General features: G+C 46.1%; 1 protein-coding gene across 2 annotated transcripts; it reads left to right on the top strand.

The window, feature by feature from the left end:
• The first annotated feature begins 6,502 nt into the window (after window positions 1-6,502).
• On the top strand, window positions 6,503-20,017 carry SERPINB8 (serpin family B member 8). Of its 2 annotated transcripts, none has more exons than XM_077888118.1 (7): window positions 6,503-6,616; window positions 10,578-10,755; window positions 12,105-12,242; window positions 13,929-14,046; window positions 16,069-16,211; window positions 17,537-17,689; window positions 19,495-20,017. In XM_077888118.1, the coding sequence occupies exons 2-7, from the start codon at window positions 10,588-10,590 to the stop codon at window positions 19,897-19,899; spliced, it is 1,125 nt and encodes a 374-aa protein (XP_077744244.1). In that variant the 5' UTR covers window positions 6,503-6,616; window positions 10,578-10,587; the 3' UTR covers window positions 19,900-20,017. The 2 variants fall into 2 exon arrangements, with proteins under 2 accessions (XP_077744244.1, XP_077744306.1); XM_077888180.1 differs by lacking the exon at window positions 6,503-6,616 and adding an exon at window positions 10,412-10,435.
• Window positions 20,018-21,625: the final 1,608 nt, after the last annotated feature.

Below are 21,625 nucleotides of genomic sequence, written 5' to 3'. Positions count from 1 at the left end.
TTTATCATGTGTCAAAGTGTAGTCATATTAACATTCCCTGCTTTTAAAAATCTTATGAATTGGAAGAAAAAAATTTTTTTTAAGATTTTATTTACTTATTTGAGAGAGAGAGAGAGAGAGAGAGCATATGAGTGGGGGAGGGACAAAGGGAGAGGGAGAAGCAGACTCCATGTCAGAACCCTGAGATCACGACCTAAGCCAAAGGTAGCTGCTTAACCAACTGAGTCACCCACGTGCCCCAGAAGAATACATTTCTAATTGATATAAATATGTATTGAAAGTTATTAAAAGATACTCTTAGTCATGCTAAATCTCTGTAAAATTGGCTGTGCTTTTCCTATGTTCTTTAAAAAAATATTCACACACAACTGCTTATTGGTAGTCTCATCAGCTGTTATTCTAAGTTTAGATTGATTATATATTCTAGGTTATATTTTTTTGATATTCTTCTAATAAAATGAAAGACTAGATCTAATATGAACAATATAAAGTAGTATAAGAAAATGTGTTTTCTTATGAAATCTTGGTTCAATGTTTAGCATAAAAAATGCCTTAGCTCCAAAGATAGGAAATTGTAATATATATGACATTTTATCATATCTATGCCTTAGCTTCAAAGATAGGAAATTGTAATATATACAATTTAAAAAATCATATCTCTATGAAATATTTTGGCTCCATCCATTATGTCTCACACTAAGTAGAGGAGACAAGTTCTCTGTGTCTCTGCTCTAGTAAATTAAAAGTTCTTAAATATCATACAGGAAGACCATTATAACATTCTCAGAGACCAACGAGGAGAGAGTATTAAAATTAGTATTTTTCAAACAAACAAGGAGGAAAAAGGATGATACTAGAAACTTCACATGAGTAAGAATGAGATTACTCATTCTAATCTTAGAATAAGTCTTGCAATCATTGTACTATTTTGTGTATTTTTTGCAATGTTTGAGTTTTAGGAGAGTCTAGTTCACTGGACTTGTAAGTCTTGATTTATTAGACTTACAGAAGTTCAAATATTTGCAAAAGTGTGTGAACCTTGTAAGTTTGCCTTTAAAGTATTTAAAGTTTAAAAAAATCAGACAGATTATGTTATCAATGCCTAAATATTTAAGAAAAAAAATAATGCATCTGCTATTTAAGCAGTGTGCTTTAATGTTCGAGAAAAACATTATTTTTACTCCATTGACAAATAATAAATTGCCTGCTAACTAAAGTATAACAGGAGGGAAAGTTGTACCCCGCTTATGAAGTTAAGCTGTGGGAGGGAAAAATCCCACAAACTTTCAAGAACCTTGCCCGTACTGGTTGGTGGCAGACTAGGAGAGGAAAAATTGATGGATTGTTGAGTTTCTCATATGGGAGAGCACATGTGAAAAAACATTGACAAGTTTTGCTCGATATGTAGAACATTTGGAGGCACATTTGCCATCAGTATAAAGGAAACTGGGGAAGAAGGAAATATGAACATAAGGAAAAATGGCTTTATGAGAAAAAAAGGAATGCACTCTAAGTACACTGGTTAATCTAGCAACGAATACTATAGTTGCAATAAAGTTAACACTCAGGACAAGTGAAAAAGTGTGAATGGTGCCAGAAGACTGAATACTTAGCCCCTAAATAGGAAGGCAATAAATGTCTAGAATTGTTAAGTCAAGAATGGGAGTATAGCCATATTATTTGGAAATAATATGGAGGTTGATACGAGGAAAAAGAGTGACTGCTCCTGGGGAATTGGGAAGACTGAATAGGAATCCACTGTCTTTTCAATTATCTCCTCTAGCTTTATCTGATTTTTTTTCAGCTAAGCGTATGTACATTAATTTCATAAAAGGAAAAAGTTTAAAAACTCTCAGAAAAACACAAATAACAGAAAAATGACTTGTCACTCAGAAACACACAAGGTACAGAATTTCTTTCTTTCTCATCGATCTATAGATTATGCTCACAGGTAACTTTACTCCTAATTTACTCTTAATATCGCATGCTCCTGTGGCAATATTGTTTTGTTCTACTAATATTTCCATTCGTATCCTATCAGGGATGTGAGAGAATCTAATCTCTTCTCTGTTGTTGGGAGATTTTCTCCATGCACATGAAGTAAAAGAAGAAGAGGTCATCATTCTGCAAAATATTTTGGCCCATGTTTGTGAGTTTTACTTTCAGTGAAATTCTTTGAAATTCAATTTTGGATTCAGAAAATATCAATGTTTTCATGGTAATTTCTTTTCTTCTTCCTTATTCCACCCATCCTTCTTTTCTTCTCTCTTTTTTTCTTTTTCTTTCTTTCTTTCTTTTTTTTTTTTAACACAATTCTGGAAGTAACTGGTTCCCAATTTACAGCATTGCTTATGGAGAATAAGAATACTTGCAAATTTTATGTTTTAAAATAATAACTTTAATTTCCTCTCTGCCACTTCCTCCTTTTTGGAAGGCCATAGTGTAGCACAGTGATTAGAACAGCGAACTCCAGATTCACACAGACCTGGTTTTCCAATCCTCTCTGTTCCTTGGAGCAGTGGGATCTTGAGGACCAGAAACCTAAAAAGCTAAGGTTCAATGGTTTGCTTAGATATTCGTAGCCCCTACCTCCCAGAGTTGTTCAGATCTTGCAAGAGAAGTTCTAGAATAGGATCTAGCAGATAGTTTATACTAAAAAAAATTCAATATTTTCTTCAAGGATAATACTTCATCTAATGATTGCCATAGCTTTTCTTATTTCCTTCTTTGATTTTCAATTTTTAACTTTGAGCATAGTCGACACACTATTGTTACATTAGTTTCAGGACTACAAGAGCCATTGCCTTTCTTTGTTGCAAATTTGCTAATGTACTTTGTACATGTTTTTCCTGGGGTTTGGTTCTTTAAATCAACTTTTCTCTTCAACTATTTAAGTGGCATTTAAAGATTTTTTTCAAATATTTTCTTATTTTGTCATTCATCTTTTAATTTTATGGCACCTTTTTGACATATGGAAATCAAATATTTTTAGTCAAATGCATTGAAATTTTTTAATTGTCTACAAATGACTCATTGTGAATGGGTTAGAATGCTCTGACTGGTAAAATTGTTAATTTTGTAAATATTTAGAAAAGATGTCAGAGCAGTCAGGTCCTGCTCCCTACAGACCTCACCTATTCATCTGCAGGGATTTCTCTACTGCATTTCCTGATGTTCTAATTCAGCCTTTTAATTCACCTCTTGTTCTTGTTAGTTAATTAATATTAGTTTATTATTATTATTAGTTACTTGTTATTATTAATTTCTTTTTAAAAAGCCTAGTGTTCCAACATACTGATCTCTCCTGTGATGCTAAGTGGCTGACACCAGTAGAACATCTACAGTAAAAAAAGTGTTGTTAAAAAAAATGTTTTTTTAAATTCATGAGAGAGACACGGAGAGAGAGAGGCAGACACAGGCAGAGAGAGAAGCAGGCTCCCTGTGGGGAGCCCACTGCAGGACTCAATTCAAGGCCCCCAGGATCAGGACCTGAGCCAAAGGTAGATGTTCAACCACTGAGCCACCCAGGTGCCCCTAGAAAGGTTTTTGTTTTTTTTTTTATTTTGCCATTAATTGATTGCCTTTAGGTAAAGGTGTATTTTAGCTATGAATGTGAAATCAACTGCTTGCGGAGAATTGCAAAGTGATCATTTGAGAACATCCATTGGGATGTTTTTCCATCGTGATATGATTTTATTACTAGAAAAAAGATGTTAAAACTCTCAAACATGGGCACTTAAAAAAACTTGCAAATATAATTTTCTAAACTTCATGAAAGTCTTCCAAACAGAGAAGATTTGGTGGGCTTCTCACTGTTCAAATATTGAAAATACAAGTCAGAAAACATGAGTTTGCAAAGCCAATGATTTTCAGGAGGATAAATAGATTTTTAATACTGAGATTTCAACCAGACATCTTTGCATAGTTAGTATGTGAATGCAAATCAAATGTCAAGGTTTAGTCAGCAGAACCAATGATGATGACTTTATCCCATTTTAATCAACCCATTTCCTGAGAAGCGTTTCTCTCTGACAGCAACCAATCCAAGTTTAGAAATAGACTGAACTTAAAACCTGGTCTTGGGTCGTAGGGCAGGTCTATTTTTAACTCTTTGAGGAACCTCCACACAGTTTTCCAGAGTGGCTGCACCAGTTCACATTCCCACCAACAGTGTATGAGGGTTCCCTTTTCTCCGCATCCTCTCCAACATTTGTTGTTTCCTGCCTTGTTAATTTGCCCCATTCTCACTGGTGTGAGGTGGGATCTCATTGGGTTTTGATTTGTATTTCCCTGATGGCAAGTGATGCAGAGCATCTTCTCATGTGCGTGTTGGCCATGTCTATGTCTTCCTCTGTGAGGTTTCTCCTCATGTCTTTTGCCCATTTCATGATTGGATTGTTTGTTTCTTTGCTGTTGAGTTTAAGAAGTTCTTTATAGATCTTGGAAACTAGCCCTTTATCTGATATGTGATTTGCCAATATCTTCTCTCATTCTGTAGGTTGTCTTTGAGTTTTGTTGACTGTATCCTTTGCTGTGCAAAAGCTTCTTATCTTGATGAAGTCCCAATAGTTCATTTTTGCTTTTGTTTCTTTTGCCTTTGTGGATGTATCTTGCAAGAAGTTACTGTGGCTGAGTTCAAAAAGGGTGTTGCCTGTGTTCTCCTCTAGGATTTTGATGGAATCTTGTCTCACATTTAGATCTTTCATCCATTTGAGTTTATCTTTGTGTCTGGTGCAAGGGAGTGGTCTAGTTTCATTCTTCTGCACGTGGATGTCCAATTTTCCCAGCACGATTTATTGTAGAGACTGTCTTTCTTCCAATGGATAGTCTTTCCTCCTTTATCGAATATTAGTTGACCATAAAGTTCAGGGTCCACTTCTGGATTCTCTCTTCTGTTCCACTGATCTATGTGTCTGTTTTTGTGCCAGTACCACACTGTCTTGATGACCACAGCTTTGTAGTACAACCTGAAGTCTGGCAGTGATGCCCCCAGATATGGTTTTCTTTTTTAAAATTCCCCTGACTATTCGGGGTCTTTTCTGATTCCACACAAATCTTAAAATAATTTGTTCTAACTCTCTGAAGAAATTGCACTGTTGGGGATTTACCCCAAAGATTCAGATGCAATGAAACGCAGGGACACCTGCACCCCGATGTTTATAGCAGCAATGGCCACAATAGCCAAACTGTAAGGCCCCTCGGTGTCCATCGAAAGATGAGTGGATAAAGAAGATGTGGTTTATGTATACAATGGAATATTACTCAGCTATTAGAAATGACAAATACCTACCATTTGCTTCAATGTGGATGGAACTGGAGGGTATTATGCTGAGTGAAGTAGGTCAATCGGAGAAGGACAAACAGTGTATGTTCTCATTCATTTGGGGAATATAAATAATAGTGAAAGGGAATATAAGGGAAGGGAGAAGAAATGTGTGGGAAATATCAGAAAGGGAGACAGAACATAAAGACTCCTAACTCTGGGAAACGAACTAGGGGTGGTGGAAGGGGAGGAGGGGGGGGGGTTTAATGGGTGACGGGCACTGAGGGGGGCACTTGACAGGATGAGCACTGGGTGTTATTCTGTATGTTGGTAAATTGAACACCAATAAAAAATAAATTTATTATAAAAAAAAACAAAAACAAACAAACAAACAAAAAACCTGGTCTTGGGACAAGGCCTGGGTGGCTCAGTGGTTGAGCGTCTGCCTTTGGCTCAGTGTGTGTGTGTGTATGTGATCCTGGGGTCCCCGGATCGGGTCCCACGTCGGGCTCCCTGCATGGGGCCTGCTTCTCCCTCCGCCTGTGTCTCTGCCTCTCTCTCTCTCTCATGAATGAATAAATAAATAAAATCTTAAAAAAAGAAAACAAAACAAAACTGGTCTTTAAGTTACTGTATTTCAAAGCGTTAAATTAAGGTTAAGACACATATTGGATCTCGTGGATTTCATTAGATCTTGAAATAACTTTTTGAGTACTTAAAAATGTGTATTTCTAATAAATGTTTTTCTTATTTGAAGTGTTCGTAGCTTTATAGTAGTACTTAGCCTATTTGCACATCTAAGTCTGAATACGGATGCCAGAGATGCATGCTCGGGACGCTGCACTGAAGTCCTACCAAAGCAGTTTGGAAGCCACGGGCCCTAAGAACCTTTACCCTCTGGCCTTGCTTTTGGTAAATTTCCAGAGTGGAGGGTCGCTTTTTTTTTTTTTTTTTTTAAGGTTTTATTTATTTATTCATGAGAGACACAGAGAGAGAGAGAGAGAGAGGCAGAGACCCAGGCGGAGGGAGAAGCAGGCTCCCCGCAGGGAGCCCGACGCGGGACTCGACCCCGGGTCCCCAGGTCCAGGCGCGGGGCGCAGGCGGCGCTACACCGCGGAGCCCCGGGGCCGCCCGTGCACCCGCTCTGGGCTCCTGCCCCGAACACGGAGCGCGCGGCCCGGGACCCAGGCGACCGCGGGGAGGCGCTGCCCCTCCTCCCCCCCCCCCCCGCCCCCGGCCGCGGGCGGCCGCACCCCGACGGCTGAGTCCGCCCCGGAAGCCCGGCCCAGGTCGGGGCGGCCGCCAGCGCGCAGCGAGCTCGGGGAGCAGCCGCCGCGGGAGCCGGAGCCGCAGGTACCGGGCGGAGGCGCGCGTCCCCGGGGTCCCCGGGCGGGGGGGGCGGGGGGGCCGTGCCCGCGGGGCCGGCGGAGGCACCGAGGGGGGGGGGCGGACACGGAGCCCGCGGGAAGGCAGAGGCGCCCCCGACCGGGGAGCCCCCCCCGAGCCCGCCCGGCAGGTGCCCGTCCGCGCCGCGCCCCGAGGAGGCCGCTCCCTCCCTCCCGCCGCGCTTCCCTCCTTCCTTCCTTGGCCCGGTTGTCTCTTCCGGAGTCTTGCCCTCACCTGGCCTCCAGTGGCCGCCTCTCCTCGAGGACCCGCTCCGTTGCCTGCTTGCGCCTGGTCTGCGGCCCCAGAATCAGTTGAAGGGACTCCCCGGCTCCCGCTCCCGCTCGGGGTGAGGCCTTGGGGCGCAGCCGCCGCCGCCGCCTGTGCTGCCTTCCCGCCCCCCCACCCGCGCCCTCCCGCTGCCCTGGCCCCTGGCACACGCCTTCCCCGTCCCCAGGGGCACCCCTCATCCTTGGCCCTTATCTTCTTCCTCTTCCTACCTGCAAATACTGGAAATTCTTAAAAACTAGGCGAGTCGGGCACCTGGGGGCTCAGCAGTTGAGCATCTGCCTTTGGGTCAGGTCGTGGTCCCCAGGGCCTGGGACCCCATCCCGCAGGGAGCCTGCCTCTCCCTCTGTCTGTGTCTCTGCCTCTCTCTCTCTCTCTCTCTCTCTCTCTGTGTGTGTGTCTCATGAATAAATAAATAATCTTAAAACAACAACAACAGCAACCTAGGTGGGTTTCCCCTGTAGGCCTCTCTGTACCTTGTAGGTTCATCCCATTTGCCTAGGATCTCTGGCAACCTGGTGCTAATGGCCCGGATCTCTTGCTCTGGGACTTCTCCGGGCCTCAGGAACCGGCCTGGATTCAGCAGCACCCCTCCCTGTCTCCCTCACAGGTTCCTAGGTACCGAGGGGCTCTGCATGGTCTACACATCTCAGATGGAATGTATCACCTTCCTCATTCCATGTGGCTCCTCAGATAAACCTCCAATGGTTCATGGCCGGCCCAAAGTGTCGATTAGCTAGGAGTCTGCTAAAAGATAAACTGAGGCATATTGAAGAGTTGAGTTCACTTGAGCGCAGATTAGTTCGAATGGGGCAGCATCCCGTCTGGTCTGGCAGTGGGAGGATCCGAGGAGCTGTCCAGAATCGAAGACTTCTAAGCAGAAGGGGAGAGGGACTAAGGAAGTTATCCTGGCAAAACAGAGGGTTGGTTATTGCAGTTATCTCCCATTAGGGGATGGCAGGGGACTGTCAGCAGGGGACCTCACTAAGCGGCTCCTGATTCACAGGTTTAAGATCCCATTTCGGGGAGAGCCGAAACTAATGAAGTCAAGACTCCGGATCTTTGGCTGAGCATAAGCAACTCCACCTGGGGCCTGTTGTCTTGTTTTTGGCCAGCCTCAGTGTCATCCTTGACTCCTGTTCCGTGTCCCTCACGTGCCCCTCATGTGATGGGTCACCCGGCCCGGGCAGTGCCACCCTCCACCCTGTCCTGCTCGTGCTTCCTCCCTGTCCCGCAGCCGCTGCTCCATGGCAGTAGGCAGCCAGCAGCTTCCCCAGCCTTTTTCCAGGCTCAGTGGTGAGCCACCGAGTTTCTAAAATCCAGTGTACTCATAGAAAAACATTTGTTTAAAAACCATACCTGGCTTTCCGGACCGTAGCTCAAGGTCAGGCTTCTTGTCTCCAGCCACCCTGTGTCACGCGACCACAGAGAGCCAGCGCCCCCACCCCACATCGCCTGCCCTGCACCTCCTGCCACCTTCTTTCTCCCGCCAATCCCATCGCCGTGGCCTTAACGTCACCTCCCCCTTCCTCACCTCCCAGAAGCTCTTGCCCAGCCCCTGAAAGCCAGCTCACCCCTCGCCTTCTCCTGAGCTTTTTTAAAGAGAATTTATTTCACTTCTCTGTGGGCTTCCTTAGGACTTTATAAATGATCCAGTTACAGAGCACAGGGATGGCTTGAAACCACCCATCTATGTTTTTGTGGCTCCCTATAGGCTGGAAATCAGACCTTTCCACAATATTGTGTTCTTATGATGCAGTGGGATGGTGACACGGGTACCCAGAGGTGTTGTTTCATATCATGTTGAAATTCATCCCTTTTTAGATTTATATCGGGCAAATTCCTCTTTGTTTCAAGCCCAGCCCTCTCGAAAGCTTAATGTGCACATGAGATTGGGTCATCACAAAGTAATGGGGCATCACGAGGAAAGAGAGTCATAGGGTTATCCTGTTCCAGCTCCTGCCTCTTTATGGGTGTGACCTGGACACACCCCCGAGGCACCCTCGGGATAAGTGTGTGCCAGTGTGTCATCGCTGATGGATGGGGCAGACGCTGATGGGAAATACCCTGCTACTGACCAGCACCTGCCCACGTGGAAATGCAATGAAGGAAGAGGAAAGATGGAAGGAACCAGAAGAAGGCATTTGCCATTAGGAGCAGTTAAAATGTACAGTTGGCATTGGTGTGAATTTCCAGTACACTCCTTCGCCTGTTCAGGCAGGACCACACACACACACACACACACACACACACACACAGCACTCACACGCAGCCGCCTAAGTTTAGGCTCAGGTAGGATCAACTCCAGAGTTGTGTCTATCACCTCTGCTTTACCTAATTCTCTCCTCCTTCGGATCCCTTTGGTGCCACCTGTGCTGGGCCCCATGCTGTGCAGTTTGCGTCTCCCTCGGGCTCCTAGCTGTTCCTTTTCTGAAAGTCCTCCAATGCCAGGCGAGGAAATGTGCGGCCAGAGGTGGCCTGCAGGCAGGCTGGACACTGCTCCCTCATGGGACTTGGCCACTGCAGACACATCAGCGTTCCCACACCTGCAGCCCTCGGGTTCAAGCTGAGCAGCTGAAGGTTCTGGAGAGGCTTCCAGAGAGGAGGACAGTGAGGAACTTCCACTGTTGTCCTCTAAGAAGTGACCTGTGAAGTATAGCATACCACTGTGCAAGCTTTGCCACTATTCTCTTGGTTGATGTTGTATTGATTGATTGATAGATGGATGGATTTATCCATTTATTCATTTTGGAGAGAGAGTGTGAGCAGGAGGAGGGGCATAGTGAAAGGGAGAGGATCTTCAAGCCAAGTCCCTGCTGAATGGAGCCTGACACAGGGCGGGGGGCGGGGCTTGATCTCAGGACCCTGAGATTATGACCTGAGCTGAAACCAAGAGTTGGCTGTTTAACCTCCCGACCCACTCAAGCACCCCTTGGTTGATATGTTACATCATTTCTTTTAAACCTGAATTTGCACTGGTTGGGTCTGTTGTAGAATCTATATTTAGACTCCAACCTTATACTTTTTTTTTTTCTTTGGTTGGTTGGTTTGACATCACCCTTTTTTTTTTCTTCCTAAATCAGAGACATCTTCTATCTCCTCTTTAAAAAAAAAGCCTTAAGAAGAAGCTTTCAAGGAACCAGTCAACCCTGGTTGAAACAGTTGTCTCCCTGTCCTCTTGCACCCACTGAGCTCCTCTTTGCTCTCCTGCCCCTGAGACATCCAGGAGACCCCTGCCTCACCCAAGGCCTAAGGAGATACAGTTGCAGGGGCAGAGTCTGTGTCCTGCCTGCATTCCTTGATCCATGGCCTCGTGTCATTCTGACCTTTGCTTCTCTTGTCGCATCTCCTTCTCTGGCTCTGAGCCTCCTGCCTTCCTCTTAGGAGGACCCAGGAATTACGCTGAGCCCACCTGGATACTGGAGGAAATCTCCCTGTCTCAAGTCCTTGATTCAGTGAATCATATCTGCAAGGCCTCTAATGCTGTGCCAGATAACAAAGGTTTGGGAGGTTGAACGTGGCTGGCTGTGGGGGTGTGGTTATTCTTCTGGCCATGCCACTGACCACTGACAGGGGTGCTGTTGGCCAGATGACACAACGGTGGGCTTGGCTGATGTGCTTCCGTGTTGTCCTTCTGATACAGACCTTCCCTGATGGATGATCTCTATGAAGCAAATGGCAGTTTTGCCATCAACTTATTAAAAATGTTGGGTAGAGAGGACAGCTCGCGAAATGTGTTCTGCTCCCCTCTGAGCATCTCCTCTGCCCTGGCCATGGTCTTCATGGGGGCCAAAGGAAACACCGCTGCCCAGATGTCCCAGGTATGTGTGCCTGTCGCAGAGGAAGAACAATGGGTCGCTTTTTTCGGTTCTTTCGCAGAGCTGGTCATTTCATACGTGACAGCAGCTGATGGAAGCCAGGGCGGCTGGCAGGTGGCTGGTGGGTGGCAGGAGGCACCCTGGTGAGGGAAAAAGAGCAGCTGGAAGCAGAAATGGGAATTGTTTCAGAACCTGCAGCCTACCTTGACAGCCCACCTACAGGACCTTGACCAAACGAGTCATTATGTCACTTTTGCTACTAGATCCGAGCATCAATATGTGATAGCAAAGTGGTGACTTTGGTAAGTCAGGTGAGCTATAATTCTGTCCCACGGGAAGTCTGAAAATTTCACCTTTGTTACATTTTAGATTTTTGCTAACGTCAAATACCCAATTGAGATGTAGCTGTTTGAACGAACTTTCTGTTACATGGGTTCTTTCTAGGGTATGATTAGGCATAAGCACAAGAAGAAAGCACCACAGTGTGGACTTATGTCTCTGAAATCATTGAGAAGGAACGTGTAATCTGATTGAGCTGAAACGGGTCCCCAGGACCTGAGCTACAAAGGCAGTAGTGGCAAACACTTTAGGGAAGTAATCTCTAACCTTTTTGTTAGCTTAAGTTTCTCGGACAGTCCCAGAACATGGCCAGTGCCCAGGACTTCCCCATTGATAGCAGGGGTATGTGGGCACCTTCTGGAAGTGCCCCTGGGGATGGCAGCTGTGGGGGGGGGGGGGGGACGGGCGGGTGGTTTCTTCCAGCTGCCTGGAGGAGGGAGGCCTTGGACGAGGGCCATTGGGAGACAGAGGAACAACCTTAACTTCCACTCTGACTTGACATGGAAGTCACAGGGTGGTCTGCAGAACATCTGAAATTGCTCCTGACGTAGTCTGTTGATTTCTGCTCATTCTTGTCTTCCCTGGGTCATGCCAGATTCATTCCAGCTACCTATTTGTTCTGTTGTGTCTCACTCCTGAGTCATCACACCCGCCTTTCTAAGTGGGTCAATCTGCCAGGGCGGGTGGTTTGCACCCTGGCACGATTTTGTCTTCCAGGGGACATCTGCCACTGACGGGACAGCTTGGTTGTCCTAGCTGAGAGGTCCTCCTGACATCTAGTGGTTAGAGGCTAGAAATGCTCACAATCTCTTAAAACACGGAGAATAGCCCCCGCAATGAAGTATCTGACCCCAAATGCAACAGCGCCCAAGTGGAGAAGTGCTGTGGGAGAGTTAAACCAAACCCCCTTCAAGATGGGGGAGCCGTTGTGATCTTCAGCGCAGGGGTTGGTTCTTTGTGGGAGCAAGATGGCAATGGCAATGTTACAAGGCCCCGTCCTTGTCTGTTACCAGGCGCTTTGTTTGAGCAGAGACGGAGACATTCACCAAGGTTTCCGGTCGCTCCTCGCGGAGGTTAACAAATCCGGCACTCAGTACTTGCTCAGAACCGCCAACAGACTCTTCGGAGAGGAAACATGTGATTTTCTTCCAGTAAGTTGTACTCACATATTGATGTCAAAAAAAAAAAAAAAAAAAGGCAAAAAAAGATAGACACTGCAGAAGAACAGAGATAAAGTATAATTCTGGTGCCTTAAATGTGCCCAGAATTGTAATCTCCTGTAATTTTGAATTTTATGATTGCCTCTAGTCTTTTTAAAAGTTGTTTTTGAGAGATTCTTCCCAAATGTCAACCTCAATATGTGCATCCTCCTGCACCCGGACCTGCCTCCCTGCCCCTTGACCCCCTATGCCGCAGAGACCACATCGTCCCCTGTGTGTATACAGCTGTCCCCAGTCTCACCTCTGGCTGTTGGGTGGTTCCTGCAGGGCCAGTCTCTCAAGGCCTCTTAAATGTGTCCCCTCTTCGAATCACCGCCACCACTGCCTGGGTCCAGTCCACTCTCACTGTATCTTCTACACCATTAAATTCTTTCCTGATGGATCTCTCCAGTCCAGCCAGGTTCTTCCATACTAGTGACATAAGAGTCTTTTTAATTAAAATTGGTTCATAAAAGTGAGGCTTTAAGTCTGTGCACTTCCTATTTACTGAAGCCTATCATTCCCAAGCTCCCCAGTACAGTAAAAGCCTGCCATCACGCAATAAGTGAGGGCCAAAAAATTATGTTGCATACTCTGCAGAGCGCGGCGACTTCAGATCAATGGAGTCATCTGGGCAAACCCTGCCATCTTCCTGGCCGGCAGTTCTAAGGATGCCTCTGTCCGATTCAAATACATCCCTGTCCTGGCTGCTGTAGAGGTCACCTGTTTAGGGCTTAAGTAGCATTGGAGAATGTTCTGGGTCTTCTAGAACAAGCACTAATGATCCCAGGAATCTTCTGCTTAATTGATGTTCATTTTTGAACGTCATCCTCCTCTTTGAGTATTGTAATTGGGGGATCTTGGGGACACAGGGACTCACCTCCCCTTTTTGTCAGTTGCTTGGCTTCTCTTTCTCTCCACATTTTCTTTCTTCTGTAGAAGCTAAAATATTTGAGGACAGGAGATGGGCGGAGGATGGGAGCCAATTGCCAGGCACATTATATCTGAAACCAAGTTTTTGTGAGGTGAGTTATCTTTGGGTTTTCGCTCATTGGGTGTAGGCCCTTCCTGACTTGAACTTGCATTTCAGAGCTCATCCCCTGCCACTGTTTCCCCTAATCCACCCCTCAGCCCTGGCGCCCCCGGGTGTGATCTAGGCCTATCCAGTCCACTCCTGGAGGATCTGTTTCCACTATGGAGTATTCTCCATCGTTCACAAATTCAGACACTGTGGTTGGTGTTGGTGATACAGAAACAGGTAAAAGGAAGTTAGAGTGCCTGGCAGACAGAACATCAAACAGGAAGTCAGCATGGAGCAGAAGCATTGGACAGGACCATTGGGCTGTTCCATGCATGCCCACCACCATCTGCGTTCTCGAAGCCTTTGGAACTATGTGCGGACCTCTGTCGTTTCTCCCAGTGGCCTGTGAACCAGCTGGGGGCCAATGTCATGTGTCCTCCCTGGTGTCGGGCCCCAGGCAGGGGGTCAGCCACGGCCTCCGCGGTCTGCACATTTTTGCCAATCGCTAACAGCGCAGGATGCCCCACTCAGAGGTCGTGCTTGAGGGGGAGCATGGTGACAAGTTTGTTGACGTGGGACCTGGGCTGAGCAGGACAGACCTGTACTCGTGTTCGTAGGCCTACAGGGAATCCTGCCAGAAGTTCTACCAGGCGGAGCTGGAGGAGCTGTCGTTCGCCAAAGACACCGAAGAATGCCGGGAGCACATAAACCACTGGGTGACAGAGAAGACGGAAGGTGAGAGAGGCCCACCAGCCATGCGGCTTGGGTATTTTTCTCAGGTTTATGAGGTCACGGAGTGGTCATTTCCAAAAGCTACATCAACCGAGTGAGAATCTCAGACCCTCTCCCCTTCTGGATTGTGCTGGAAACTGCCTGAGAAGTGCTTCCTGTTTGGGGTGGATGAACTGGGCTGGCTCAGAGGTTGGGACTGACACCAACCCCGTTCTAGCAAGCTTTTGAGAAAGAAACAGGGATCTGCTGGGGGCACCGTCTATACTCAACCTTTCGTCGTTGTAGCTAGGGAAATAGACTCATCAGCACCATATGGATTCACTTTTTCTCCCTGACTGATGGTTCCTTTGCTGATGGTCCCTGTCAGCCTTCTTGGTGAGGAGGGGAAAGCCCTCGTCGTGCCCTGAGGGCAGGATGATGTTCGGGTTAGGTTGAGGCTGAGATGGGGCCACATTTCACGTCACCCCCCTGTGGTGACGAGGACAGGCTAGTCTTGTCTATGGGGCTGTCCTCCCGTTGTCACGTGACTGTGGTGGAATTTGCTTTCAGGGCAAGAGCTTCTCTGCTTTTGGTCCAGATTCTGGAAGGGCAGCTCATGAGGAACCTGCAGCCTCCCCTGCCCAGACCACCCTCTGTCTTAGCAGGAATCCTTCTGCCAGTGCTTGGCTAGAGTTCACAGGGGAAGGGCATGCTTTAAAGCACTCGGAGTACCTGACACAAGCTAGAAACTTCTAGAAGTGTATGTATGGGGGGGGGGTGTTAAATCACTTATTTCTTCATGTGCTCACCTAGCCTGCATTAGTACATCCGTTCTTTTTTTTTTTCTTTTAAAGATTTTATGTATTTATTCATGAGAGACAGAGAGAGAGAGAGAGGCAGAGACACAGGCAGAGGGAGAAGCAGGCTCCCTGTGGGGAGCCCAATGTGGGACTCGATCCCAGGACCCTGGGATCCTGGGATCCTGACCTGAGCCAAAGGCAGACGCTCAACCACTGAGCCACCCAGGCGCCCCGTATCCACTCTGTCTTTATGGTGCACCCACTTCATGTCAGGCAGCAGCTGAACCCACGATTGTACTGAACGCCAATCAAATAATGATCGTGGGAAGGGTACAGCCTCTCACGTCCTCCTATGTTATATGTGCAGTGGTCTCTCGCTTTCCCGTTGATCCAGCACTGCTAGCACTTCACTTGGGGATGCCAGAAACTTCTACATACATCACACTCCCTCCCTACATTACTCACTTCCTCTTCATCAGATTGACTACCATTGTGTTTCCCCAAGATATCAGCGCCATAGGGGACATTGGGCATCACCTTGTCCCTGGTCTCATTGGATAACTTAATTCGGGCCCCTTTATTGCACCCCTTAATCCCGTCCCCCCATTCACTGCCTTCAGGAGGGCTGCTTTCATCCATTTACGGGTCTGTATTCTTTCATCCTTCAGAAGCTTCTCCTCGCCTAAGTGAGATTTGAAGCTTAGCATAGAGCAATTTTCTCAACCAGAGTCAGCCCCCAGGTGACGTTTGCCAATGGCTGAAGACATTTTGGTTGTCACAACTGGGGAAATGCTACTGGTGGAACATCCTACAATGCCCAGGACACTTCCCACAACAAAGAAGTACCTGGCTTACAATGTCAGTAGCGGCATCAAGGTTGGCAACCATATAATTAGAAGCAAGACTCTTGGGCTATTGTCTCGGCTCAGCCATTTGCCACCTATGTGACCTTGGCAAAATGTCAGGCAAATGCCTTGACCTGAATTTCTAGATCAATAAATTGAGGGCAAAATGATAGCTGACCTGCCTGCTTCGAGATCGCTGTTTAGGGACAAGCAGTACATGTCATGTGTGGGCGCAGCACTACATCCCATCGCCCTTTCCTCAGACAGCCAGGAGGGCAGGATTCCAGCCTGGCTATCAGCCAAGCCAAGCTTCATATGTCAGGAGCATTGTCAGAAGAGAATGTTTATTCCCCTCCCTTCTCCCCCCAAATAGCGATAAACTTCTCTCATATTCTTTGCAGGGAAGATTTCAGAGATCCTGGGTGCTGGGACGGTTGATGCACTGACTAAGCTGGTTCTCGTGAATGCCATCTATTTCAAAGGGAAATGGCATGAACAGTTTGACAGAAAGAACACAAGGGGAATGCCCTTTAAAATCAACCAGGTAGGGAAGTATTTGTTGGATGCACTGTTACTCCCTTAATGTGATATGCTGGGAAAGATTGTGGGCGAATAGGAAAAATAATTGATTTCATACTATATTTCTGAATGAATTTCATACCCCCTGTATATTTTTTGTTGGAGAGGGGAAGAGAAAAGGTAAAATCATTTTTATATTGACAGTTTTGTGTTCACATCCTTTGTAAACTGATTCGTCTGTCTTTGGGCCTATTATTTAGATCGAAAGAAAATGTCCTCTAACCCTTGGCATTACGTTTGTCCTGAAATATCACTATATTGACGTAGATACCTTCTTGCAATATCAGTGACAACTATGCCTATATATTCACTTATAATTCACAGCCATACAATTCTGAACACAAGAAAAAAAAAGTGTTAACAGATGTTCAGGCTAACTTTGTCTTTATTTTTAGAATTTTTTAAAAATAAAAATTGTATATAAGGTGAGTGAGATGATGATTTGATGTAAAACATATAATGAAATAACTGTTGTGGTCAAGCCAATTAACATACACTTTCCTTACATGGTTACCGTATTATTTTTGTGATGAGAGCACCTGAAATCTACTCTCTTAGCAAATTTCCATATTCACTACAAGTATTAGTAACTGTAGTCATCATACTGGACATCAGATCTCTAGACTTAAAGCCTAACTTTAAAAACACTTTTGTCCCTTCACTGTCAAGTATGTTAATAATTGGCGTCAGTAGCAATTAGCTTGAAATTTCACTTGCATCAACTTGATGATAGGATATTGCATGCAGATTTAAAAGTCTAGAATGCATTTGATGCAAGCTTTAGAAATGGTGGACACAACAAATCTCGTCAAGGTCCCCTCTCCAAGAAAACCAAAGCCATAAGGCCAATCATATAATTGAGCAATAAAAATATAAGTCTCTGTGGCCTATACATCTTTTCTAACCACATCCTTCAACCACGAAACCTGATTTTTAGTTAATTCTCCCCTTAACTTGGATAAATAAAGTTTAACTATAAGGTTGCTAGGAGTGTTTCTCTAATGCATCTTTTCAGAAAAGAAAAACGCAACTTCTTCTGGAAGTAATGTAGGGTTTTGTGTCTCTCTATTCAATTTTATTCTCTCTCACTTGGTAATGGTTGATCTGCTGGGACAATAGCATGTTGTATTCGATACTAATATGTAAGAATGAAGATTTTGCATCTATCAGCATAATGTGCAGAAATAGTAATTCTCTGTACCTGGGGGTTCTGCAGATTAGATAGATCTTATCTTTAGTAAGCTGTGCTCATTTTCCAGCAATCTGATTTTAGTTTCGTATTTTCATTAGGAGAGAAAGACGGTGCAGATGATGTTTAAGCAGGCTAAATTTAAAATGGGGTATGTGGATGACGTGCACACTCAGATCCTGGAGCTGCCCTACGCGGGGGAGGAGCTGAGCATGGTCATTCTGCTGCCAGATGACAACACCGATCTCGCCGAGGTAAGCCCTTGCCAGGGAGTCTGAGCATCTGCGGAGACAGCTTGAGCCCATTTTTTAATGTTCGTCCATCAGATGGCATTTGAGGAATTCCAGTTGAGGGTTTTTAGGAGTATTGAATGAACAGCATCTCATGTCTTGGTGAACATCTGTTTGCATTTCTGTTGAGTATGTATCCAGGAGTGGAATTGGGCGAGGTCACATTCTGATGAAGCTGAGAAGAGAGACTTCAAAAATTCTAAGAATGCTATGCTTCTTTCTGAAGGGAGGGGCTAGTTGAGGTCCCAATAATTATTGAAGTAAAGTACTAGGCATGGACAGGGATTAATCTGGGCACTGTTTCTTTTCTTTCTTTCTTTTTTTTTTTTTAAAGATTTTATTTATTCATTCATGAGAGCACAGAGAGGGTGGCAGAGACATAGGCAGAGGGAGAAGCAGGCTCCCCTGCCAGAAACCTGATGCAACACTCCATCCCAGGACTCCGGGATCACACCCCAAGCCAAAGGCAGATGCTCAACCACTGAGCCACCCAGGCATCCCTGGGCAGTGTTTCTCAAACATGAATGTGCATAGGAAACTCCTGGGTGTCTTATTAAAATGCAGTTTTTGATTTGGGGCTGGCGGGGGGGCGATGGTCTGAGATTCTGCGTTTCTAACAAGATTCCAGGTGATGTAGATGCTGCTGGTCAGGGACCACACTTTGAGTAGCAAGAGGCTCAAGTACAGCTGAAGAATTTTCTTTAGACAGGAGGAGGGGGCTCTTATCCCATGAAAGAAAAGGAACGAGTTCACAGTGGGAGGAAATAAATTTGTAGGGAGGTCCTGACCAGTAGTGTGCTTATTATCTTGGCTCTCTGGGGATGGGAAAGGCTTCATATATAATGTTGCATCTGGTTCCCTTGGTGTAAATCCTCCCATCTGGCTGAGTTTAGGCTACTGAGGGTCTAACAGTTGACTCCTGCCAGAGATACAAGCCGGCACCAGCACACAAACGCACAGGATGACGAGGGTGGGGCCTGCGCAATTGCCCTGGTTTCTCTTTGGAATCAAGAAAGCTCTTGGCATGAGTCGAGGGTGAGATCTGTCACAGCTGCTTTAGAAGAAAATTAGGAGGGTCTGGGAATTCGAGCTAACACCCAAGCAACCATCACTATAGAGGAGCATCTGCCTGGACTCCAGGTGGTGAAGAGAAAGGCGAGAGGGGTGGAAGCCCCTTCTTCCTTTTTTTCTTAACTGTGGCCAAACAGAGTGAGTGACGGGTCTTGGAGGTTTTGAAGCGAATGCCAGGGCAGGCCGAAGACCAACAAGAATGGCAGAAGCCACAGTGTTGTTGAACTCTCTGTTTCTGCTCTCGCCTCCCCAGAAGCTGAGTCTTCCTTCCTGTTCAGATGGTCCCTGGTCTTCCCACTCTGGCCCATCAGAGTTCTGAGCCATTCTCTGTCTCTTTTGTCAAACACTCTCTAATTCACGCTGACGTGCATCACACACATACAATCACTTGGTTATGAGAACTTGCCAAACTAAAAGACACTTGAAATGAGATTGGTACAGATAAAAAATAAAACACACAAACAACAAAAAAAAAAACCCCACAACTCCCCTGTCTCAGGTGTTTTTTGGTTATTTTCTTCATATAGCCATAAAGCAGGGAGAAAGATGAGAATTTGAGGGAAAAGCTTGGTATGTGTACAAGAGGAAAGTCTCTGTACATTGTCTTGGACCAGGACTCATCTTGTTGCCTGTCAGGGGGGTGGTGGGTGCCAGGCTGTTGTTTCTACGTTTTAAGATTTGGCTCCTTCTTACGTCAGGTGGAAAAAGCACTTACGTACGAGAAGTTCAGAGCCTGGACAGATCCAGAAAACATGACTAAGAACAAAGTTCAAGTTTTCCTTCCCCGGTTGAAGCTGGAGGAGAGTTATGACTTGGAGTCTTTTCTTCGAAGTGTTGGCATGATTGATGCATTTGAGGAGGCCAAGGCGGACTTTTCTGGAATGTCAGCGAAGAAGAATGTGCCGGTGTCCAAGGTGGCACACAAGTGCTTCGTGGAGGTGAATGAGGAGGGCACGGAGGCGGCGGCGGCCACGGCCGTGGTCAGGAATGCTCGGTGCAGCAGAGCCGAGCCAAGGTTCTGTGCAGACCACCCTTTCCTCTTCTTCATCATACACCGCCACACCAACAGCATTTTGTTCTGCGGCAGGTTCTGCTCCCCGTGAGGAAGCACGGCGGCTGTCCACGGCGCCCCCTCCTGCCCACCTGGCCTTCGGGCACATTCCTTTTGACCGAACTGCTGTGGTCATTTGAATGTCAAAATAAAGCGTGTGTCCCTGGGAAGTTTGTGAGTGTCCTTACCAAATATTCCGTGGCCCCTGCAAAAACTGAGGCGTCAAATGTGTGAAGTTGGGGGCTGAGAAGGCTGTGGCTGTTCTAGAAGGTTCGGGCAGCTCCTGGTTCTCATCGATTCTGCCCTCACCTACCTATCAGAGGACGGCCTGTTCTCATTTTTGCGGGTGCCCTGAGGAGCATGACAAGGATTCGGAAGCAGCCCACTGAGTGCTTTCCCATCCTGCAGTGACCTCTAAGCTCTGCTCACCTCCACTGCCGGAGGCCAGAGCCTGGCCCCACTGTGTCCACAGCCAGAGGTCAACAGCACAGAGCAAACCCTGCAGCCTGGGTGGCTGAGATGAGGGGCCTCTCCCCTGTCAGTGTCACACAGACCACCTGCATGTCCCACGGTTCACACTGTCCCCCGTGAAGACAACTTCACATGGCCTTGCCATAAACCTTCAGACCTGAGCTAGGAGGCAGAGCTTGGAACCATGTAGTGCCATATAGTCTCCTCCATTCCCTTTCCTTCTGAAGCACCCCATACACACACACCAGACACCTTCACGTGAAGCACCGGCCAGGAGCAGTGTCCCTCTAGTTAACCACATATGCTCACGTGTGGCTCCAGCACATTGTACTTATGCATGGGCCTCCCTATGGTATTTTTTGACTTAAAAAAGGATTTGTAGAAGCACCTGGGTGGCTCAGCTGTTGATTAGAGGTGAAGCCACAGGACTAGAAAGCTTGCATCTTTTAGTTTTAATCTCATATCCACTTCTAATTTTAAAAAATCTATACCTTTATTGTGGTATAATTTATCCAGAATAAGCTTTACATATTTAACATGTTACAGTTTGATAAATTTCGACACATGTATGCACCCATGAAACCAAACCGAGGAACTGGTGGGCAGGTCCCAGGCCATGGGAAGTCCTGTCAGTTAGCCCTCTGAGGTCTGTACAATGACAATGAGCTAAGGAGACCTGTCAACCTTTACTCAGACCTCTTGGATTTCCAAATGAAGGAGACTAGGGTTCAGGTTGAGATCCCTCTGTCCCCAAGGGGATCAGAAACACTGTGTCCAGGTCAGAGTTCAGTGGTCTCAAATCTCTGGGCTGGGGGTAGCTCAGGAAGTAGAAATGTTTCATACCACAGCTGTTCTATACAGCTGAAACCTGGCCCAGATGGGGTCTCAAAACTGCATAGGTCCTAAGAGGGCCATTCTACATCCCAGGCATAACACTCAAGAAACTAATATGAAAAGTGATTATGTAACAGGACCCACTTCATAGAATTGTTGAGAGGACTTAATGGGTACATAAATAAGTTGGAACAATGGCCTGGCATAGTAGTAGCCAACATGTAATGGGTGACTATCATTATTAGACAAAACTCAATAGCATTTTTGGTGCATCTAAAAAGCAATTGTTAGAAAATATAGTTAATTATACACTAAAAAAAAAGTTCTCAGCAATAGTAACTTAAGATAAGCAAAACTATTATGTTGAAAATTAAGAAATGGTGGGTGCTTGGGTGGCTCAGTGGTTGAGCATCTGCCTTTGGCTCAGGCCGTGATCCCAGGGTCCTGGGATCGAGTCCAACATCAGGCTCCCC

Source organism: Canis aureus, chromosome 1 (genome assembly GCF_053574225.1).
Source record: "Canis aureus isolate CA01 chromosome 1, VMU_Caureus_v.1.0, whole genome shotgun sequence".
NCBI classification, from domain to species: domain Eukaryota; kingdom Metazoa; phylum Chordata; class Mammalia; order Carnivora; family Canidae; genus Canis; species Canis aureus.
The sequence above is the reverse complement of the archived record's forward strand: the minus strand, read 5'-3'. Positions and strand labels throughout refer to the sequence as shown.